This window comes from Phaethon lepturus, unplaced genomic scaffold, assembly GCF_000687285.1.
Source record: "Phaethon lepturus isolate BGI_N335 unplaced genomic scaffold, ASM68728v1 Scaffold45637, whole genome shotgun sequence".
Taxonomy (NCBI): Eukaryota; Metazoa; Chordata; class Aves; order Phaethontiformes; family Phaethontidae; genus Phaethon; species Phaethon lepturus.
In genome coordinates this window covers 1-8,215 of record NW_010551963.1, presented here as the reverse complement: position 1 = coordinate 8,215, position 8,215 = coordinate 1, and the positions used below count along the sequence as shown (strand labels likewise).

Sequence of the window (8,215 nt, the reverse complement as noted above, 5' to 3'; positions counted from 1 at the left end):
GGCGTCCTTCCTGCCTCCCCGTCGCTAAACCGCCCGGGTGCCCCGCTGTGCCAGGGGATGGGGCTGTGGCCGTTCGCCTCGGCCCACTGTTGTTCTGTCCCTTGCAGGCTCTCGCGATGGCTGAGGGCTTGAGAGCTGCGGTTGCCAGCCAGACGAAGAGACTGAGCAGCAGCGGTGAGGTGGCTGAAAGGCTAGAAGAAAATGGACACCAAAATAAAAGGTTGAAGAGAGATGCGGATGAGGAAGGTGTGGAGGATCAGAATAAAAAGTCACCCAAAAGGAAGATTGTGTTGTTGATGGCATACTCAGGGAAAGGCTACCATGGGATGCAAGTATGTGGTTTGGCAAGGCAACGTGGCCTGCTTTTTGTTTGAAGTCTGTTGGCTTTATAACTGTAGTCATAATGACTGAGTAGGGAAGAGTTGCAGCTTGAAAAGCTGGGGTAGGAACAGTGCATGCCTGGATGCAAATGGCTTGGTAGTAACTTGAATAAAAAGAGTCAGCAGTACATCTCTGATATTTGGTGACTGTAATGAGTCTGCCTTTAATATAGAGCATCAGCAGAAGATCGTTCAAAAACTGCTGTAGATGAGGCTCTTGAGGCTGAAAGCACAGGCACTGCAGTTCTGTCGGAACCTGAAGTGCTGTCTAGTGATCCCCTCCTGACCAGCGCTGCAGCTTCTGCTTGAAGCTTTACATAGGTTTCTTCTAGGTTAGACCTCAGGTTGTCTCATCACATGCAGATTCCAGAGAACTGAGCTGCATATTTGAATGAAACCAATTTGCATCTATGTTGCTGTCTTTTCTACTTTTAAAAAGACTATCTGTACTTGAAGATATTTTAAAATCTTCTTTTTCTGATGCACTCTGATGCACTACTGGCTTGTAGCAGTTTAGAAACAGGAAAACTGTTGCAAGACTTCTGTTTGCGTGTGAAGAAAAGGGATGTTGCTTTGTTATAGCATCAGCATTCGAGCAGTGCCCCAGCACCAAACCTGCCCGTGCAGGGATGGTCTTGTGGCACACGGTGTTGGCAGCAAGAGGGTAATTTTGCTCCATCTGCTGCTCCTCTCTGTGTACTGCAAGCTCCATAACACGATCTTGAGGCGTACTTTAAAAGCTCCATGGCATAATTGATAAAATCGCACACAGACAGGGAAGGGAGTCTTTCATGCTTATGCAGCAAAACAGACTTGTTCAACAGCAGCAAACCTTATGCTTATGGGCACAGCCATCTAAGTGCCTATCTGCTTTACTGCTCTCGTAATTGCATGGTATGTGTCGAGGGTGTGTGCTTCGCAGCCTTACACACGAGTGAGTTGTGCATTTTTGTTGCAGTTCGTCTGTGAGTCGAGTGCAGAAGTCACTGGAGAGAACAACAGTCTGTGTTACACAACAGCTAAGGCAACCTGAGCAAAAGAACCCAATGTAATTTCTAGAAGCAGAACTTGCAGAGTCTAGGCTTGGAGCAGCAGCTGTTAACTTGCAGGCACTGGAACAGTATTGCATTGGTGCCAGTTTCATGCAGTTGAATGAATCATCAAAAAAACCTCCATTGCAGAAGTATTGCACAGTGAAATTAGAAATGATCCTTTACTTGCAATAATAGTAACAGGTAAATCAAAATGTTTTATTAACGCTCTCTGGTATAGTTAGTTTTGTCAGAGAATGGCAGCTCTTCTAAGGCTGCGAAGGGAAGAATTTTAAAGAATTTCATAACAAAATTTTTCAGGTATGATCTTCCATTATCCAATTATTACTATTTGTTCCATTTCTTATATTTGCTATCTATCCTCTTGTAGAGAAACATAGGATCATCACAGTTCAAGACAATTGAAGATGACTTGGTATCTGCCCTTGTTCAGTCAGGCTGCATCCCAGAAAACCATGGGGAAGATATGAAGAAAATGTCTTTTCAGCGGTGTGCTCGAACAGATAAGGTAAGTTGGTGAGGGCCTGTGCTCTCATAACTTTGGTGTACCCCCGTCACCGCTACTGGGATTGACTGGCAGAGCATTGCCCAGAGTGAGATCCAATAGCAAATACTGTAGGCAGTGAACATTGTTTGAAACTTCTCCCTTCATCCACACTAAACTTAAGCACAAGCAAATATTCAGAAAACACAGGATGTTGATTAGATGGTGTTTGTAAAGTGGTGCTTCATACCTAAACTTTGTCTGTTTGCATTTCTGTCACATTCATCTGCTTCAGCCTCACAGCCTGCTGCTGCTCCTCGTTGTTGTTGCTGCCTGGTTGCTGTGGAGCTTGAGAGTTTAGCTGCATCTCAGTTGTTTTTAAGCCTGCCACAGCAGGCTAATAGCAGTCCAATACAGTGAGACGTCATGGAAGGGAGTGCAATGTTCTGCTATCTAAGATTGCTAAGGTGCTGTAGCTATACAGCACCAGTAGGTCTTCCAGGAGTACTCCTGACTTGGATTTCTGCCTGTGGCCTTGCCTTTGCCTCGCTTCAGCCTGAAATGACCAGTGAGAAAAAGGAATAAACTTGTTCTTCAGCTATTTCAATTCTGCAAGTGCTATCTCAGAGCTTCCAAGGTACATAATTATGTGCGTGTGTGTTTATGGTTTTTATAGGGTGTGTCTGCAGCTGGCCAGATTGTCTCACTAAAGGTCAGGCTAATAGATGACATCTTAGAAAAGATCAATAACCATCTTCCTTCTCACATCAGAATTCTGGGTAAGGATACTGGAATGGGCAGAGAAAATGTTTTCAAAGAGGAGCTTTCTCACATAGAAGGTCTCTCTCTTACCATTATAATTTTACTCATAAGTGGTTTAGTTTTAACATGAATCCATATGTTTCCGTTAGTTTGAGATTAGGGTCCTATAAAATAAATCTGTCATTCGACTGTATCTTAAAAATATGGTTGTTTGTGGGAGCGAGATCACAGTCAGGTTGTAACCTACTGATTCAAAACCCTAATGTCACTTTTAAAACAAGGTCTGAAGAGAGTCACTGGGGGATTCAACTCCAAGAACAAATGTGATGCCAGGACCTACTCTTACATGCTGCCAACATTTGCCTTTGCCCATAAAGACCATGCTGTGCAAGAAGAGGTTTATCGACTGGACAGAGACACCCTTGAAAAAGTCAATAAACTGCTTGGGTGCTATAAAGGAACACACAACTTCCACAACTTCACATCTCAGAAGGGACCCAGGGACCCCAGTGCCAAGCGGTACATAATGGAGATGTACTGTGGAGAGCCGTTCATGAGGGAAAACATAGAATTTGCCGTGATCAAAGTGAAAGGTCAGAGTTTCATGATGCACCAAATAAGGAAGATGATTGGGCTGGTGATAGCTATTGTGAAAGGTTATGCTGCTGAGTCTATCATAGAGCGCAGCTGGGGAGAGGAGAAAGTAGATGTCCCCAAAGCCCCAGGACTTGGGCTGGTCTTGGAAAGAGTACACTTTGAAAAATACAACAGACGTTTTGGAAATGATGGGCTGCATGAGCCGCTGGAGTGGACAGAGGAGGAGGAGAAGATTGCTGTTTTCAAAGAGCAATATATCTATCCTACCATTATCAACACAGAAAGGGAGGAGAAATCCATGGTGAACTGGCTAAATACCCTCTCCATTCATGACTTCGAATCTTCTGCTGTTGGGATGCAAGCTAACAACAAAAATTCAAAGGTAATCATTGAAGCCATTATTTTATCAAATGGAAGCTGTCAAGTTGAGTAACGTTTTTGTTGTCCATCAATATGTCATGGAAGATGACAGTCATCTGGAGTATGAAATGTGTATTATCTTTTCAGTCTTTGTGCCCTTGATAGTGGAACAAACTATACAAAGTGTTATTTTTGTGGGGTTTTGCATGGGGCAGTTGAGGGAGGGAGGGAGGAAGGAAGGAAGGAAGGAATGCTTTAAAGCACAGGTCAAGTTGCAGAATCATAAATTGGCAACACACATTATGGACACACTACCATCCTTTGCTATTTGTGAAGCTGTTCGAGAGACTAGTTTTCAGGTTGACAGCTCCCCTTTAAATACCTGCTGGATTTTTGTATTCTCTGATTTTGGGCAAATTCTCACTTTTGTGTAATGTCCTGTTCACTAGATAGGGTTTGGAATCGGGGACATTTAGGACCAGCTTTTTTAAGTAAATCTGCAGTGAGCTCAAAATGGGTCATCAGAACAGCTCCTGCTGAGTAAAATGGGATATTACGGAATCCAATTTCTGACAACAGGAACTGCTGACAGCTGTAAGTTGCAGTAAAACAAAGGTGTAGAATACATTTTTAACCAAAAGAAAATTACACTTTAAGCTAAAGAGTGGTTTTTCTGTTTGAGGTGTAGAATAGGCTCACAAGAAAAGAGGGGGAAGATGCTTAGGGCATGCTGGAAGTAGGTTGGAAACCACATGAGGAATGTTGAGCCAAACTCACAAAGTATTTCTTTAAATTGACAGCCACTGGACTGACTGAAAATACAACAGTGCTTAATTGGGCAAATCCCTGATTAACCCAATATAACTTTGAAGCAAGCCTTGCTTGAGTCGGGGGTTGGAGTCAATGACCTGAAGAAACCTTACAGTTCTGTATGTAATTGAAATTTTCTTGGTCAGAGGGCTGGCAAATCCTTGAAGGACAGATGATGGGCAGGGCTAAAACTTCTGTGTAGTGCAACTCAGAAGAAAAGAATGGGCTTTTTTCACTTAATGAAATCTTCAGAAATTAGCTTTATTTTGTGTAGATAATGATCCTGCTCTGAAGAATGTTAGGTTTAATCCTGTCTCTGCCATTTGAGGAGGAGCTTCAACATGCAAAATTTACAGCCTCTTTGAACAGTACAAGCAAGATACCAGAAATTTCTCAGGGTTATTTTTGGACTTGTCGTAATTGTTTTTCTGAAGTATAGTGCTGTATGAGGACATTTCTGACAGGAGGCTATGACAAATGCCGCATTAGTTTGGTTAAATGGGACTTAAAGAGCCCATGTGGTGCAGAGAGTCCTTACCTGGCTCAGGGTCTTGACGATAATGTTGACAAGACTTACTGCTGACGGGTTCAAAATCACTGATGTATTGCTAGCGGGAGGCGGGTCTGCTGGCTTTAGATAAACTCAAGCAAATACAGTTTTGGCATCATAGTTAGCACAAGCTGTCTGGAGAAGGATAAATAAGGGATGATATGACAGACTCCTTTGAGATTTTGCAGGCTGTTTGTACTTCAGTGAGCTGTGCTTGCTGTTATGAAGGCAACTGTCTAAGTCTCTCAGAATTTGTTTTGAAGTAGGATGTTAAATTGTCAATGTTAAATTCATGGGGTTTGGGGGTTTGTATGTTTTCAGCAAGTGGTGGTGAGGAAAAAAAGGAGTAACTACAGGCATAGTGATATGTTAACCTTTCTTTATAAAATCCTTTGACGCCAATCATGTCAGTCAAAATACTTGCTTCAGAAAACTATGTAAACCCCCCCCAATTATCGCACCATATTGACTTACTCCTGAAGGAGTGACTCCCAGTTACAAACTCAGACTTCAGTTTCCTTCTAAGCTGCTGACATTTGTAGTATTTCCCTAATACTACTCTCTACAACTGCCTTCATTTTTAAACAAGTATTGGTGAGCCCTTGCATATGTCCAATACAGTTTGGACATAAAATCTGTGCAGCAAACAACAAAATTCTCAGATCTGGCTTTAGACGATGTAACAAACTTTTGAGGGACTTGCACAAGAAGAGCACTTGTTAACTTCTCACCTGCGTTTATTTTATATGTCAGCATTTCACACTACTACCCCACTTTAAGTTTCCCACATACTGCAAGTTGTCATCATGCAGTTGTAAGTATAAATGGGAAGACATTTCTTCTGCTGCTGAATGTCATCCAATGTACCATTTTTTTGCTACATGAAGCGTCATTTACCATCACAGAAGTTTGTTACAATAGATGGGTCTAAGACATAAGTTGGGATCTAGCACCATTTTCTTACTCTTTTGGACAAGTTTAAAGTCAATGTCTTTGATTTAGGTCAGTCTCTACATGTAAATGAAATACTGACAAACCATTTTCCATTTTACTTTACAGAACAGCAGCGATCTTGAAGGCAGTGATGGTTGTGATGATGATTCGGACTGAGCCAGTTAAGTGGCTGGACGTGGGACCCCTGCCGCTTGCAATTCCTTTTGTCTACAAAAAAGTGGCCTTTCTAAATCCAAGAATCCAGTAAAGTAGGGATTTGTGTGCCTGCAGAACAAGAACCGGATGCCCAGGAGAAACTGGGTGGGGAAGACAGTGCAGTAGAAAAAGTAAACGAGGCTTTTTATACCACTGACCGCTTCACCTGACTGATATACTTGAAAATAGTGTAACAAGAAAGAAGCTTTCTAGGAGAATCTTGTAATGCAGGATATCTTAATTGCCATTTGAATAATGTTTTTATTATATGTTTACCTGGAAAATAGTATTTTAAATATGTATAATCTCTACATAAAGATGGGGCAAATCATTTTAATAGACTCTTTTTATTATTATTATGAAGTTATGACTCCATGAACTTCTGATTTTTTTCATTATTATTTTCTTCACTTTTACTTAACCTGATCTCTAAACACCATTAAGCTTTTATTTTCCATGTCATCCGTGACTTTCCTGTGGAATAACATGCATGAGTTAGGAACCTGTTATCATGCTGACTGCTGTGAATTCTTTTGGTATTGAAACAAATTTTCTGTGTCTTTTAAAGCTTTGCAAATCTGAAAGAAATTATTCCTTACTCAGTGAGAGGTCTTAGTTTTGGAACATGGACTGAATGATGTATTTCAAGATGAGACCTTTCCTTTGGGAGATGTCATCCTCCCAGCATTGCCTGCCTGCTTCAGCAGACCCGAGAACAGATCTGCAGCTACATGTGTAATTGGTCCTCTGCTACCTGAGGTGTTGTTTCACAGACCTGTAGTTGAGACATGAGGAGAAGATGTAAATTAATTGTTAGGACTGCAATTCAAAGTGTGCAGCCATGGACGTTCTAGCATTGCCTGTGGTGGATCACTAAGTGTGCTGCTCCTGGTTTAGTATTTCTGGTTTTAGTGGAAACTGTCTAGCCGTCTGCTAGATTCGGGGTTGAATGAATTTAGCATGCATGAAAGGAACGGTGCTGACTGCCTCTGGGCTTTAATCAAGTCTGCCTTCACTTTGTGTGTATGAACTCTTAATTCCCATCAAGCTGCTCAGAACAGAGGAATGTATGCAATGATACAGGAAGCACATGTCTGAGGACTGTCTTCCCTTGGGAATTGATTTTGATTTTCTGTGTTTTGGGGATCTGCATACTCTGGAGTTCTTGCTCTCCTTTCCCCAACTGAGGTTTGTCTTCTGATTCTTGTTTCCAACTCTACTTGTTTGTTCTTCCACCACCTCCATGGAAAGGCACCCACCTTCCTGCCCTCCCAGCGTGTAGCACACTTCTGGAAGGGTGGAACAAGAGTCTCCAAGCATTCGGGTATGGGTATGAGTGCTTGACATGTGTCCCTAGCTGGGTCTGTATGGAGACTTACTTTGTAATATGGTAGTTACTGAATATGAGGAGTCAAGTCTTTGCTCCTTCGTTCAGTGGTTTCTGGCCAAAGCCTCCAATTTTATGGCTCCTTCTGGAATTTTTTTTTTTCCCAGAGCGTAGCTGTCCTTAAAATGAACAAGCAAATCCCTTTTTAATCTGGGTTTTCAATTAGTGCTTTTTATTTTATAGTGAAGGCCTTGCTCTGTTTTATCAGAGCGAGTGTGTAAAAAAAGTGCTGGAGAAGGGCTCTACCTAGATTTTCCTTGCTGGTCCTAATCTGCATTAGTCTTCTATCCAAAGCTCTATCTATGATCTGAGAAACACCTTTATTTGCTTGTAATAAAGGAAAACTGACATGTATCTCAGTTGAAATCAATTTATTTATAATCAATCTATTTATAGCCTTGGGAGAAAACTGAATAATAATAATAAAAAAGGGTATTTCTTACCTCTTGGTAATGATGCTGTTTTATTTCATAGGCATTAGTATTTCGGCTGTTTTCAGTGCAGGAGCTGAGTGAAAAAAAATAAGCAAATAAATAAACACAGAGGTAGTCTAAATTCTAAAACGGACCCTTCGGAAGTGCACTATGCTAAGCTGTGTTATGGGGAAGAAAATGAAGGCGCTGTGCTCGCCCCAAGGCTGCTGTCGTGGGGCAGAGGCCCGCCGGGCCGCAGGAGGCCTCCCCC

General features: G+C 41.9%; 1 protein-coding gene across 1 annotated transcript; it reads left to right on the top strand.

Moving 5' to 3' along the window:
• Positions 1 to 54: 54 nt before the first annotated feature.
• On the top strand, positions 55 to 6,514 carry PUS1 (pseudouridylate synthase 1; the record flags this gene model as incomplete). Its single annotated transcript, XM_010291082.1, has 5 exons — positions 55 to 332; positions 1,803 to 1,940; positions 2,593 to 2,695; positions 2,960 to 3,657; positions 6,055 to 6,514. Coding segments are annotated over 5 exons (1,268 nt in total), but the record flags the coding sequence as incomplete, so codon positions are not given.
• Positions 6,515 to 8,215: the final 1,701 nt, after the last annotated feature.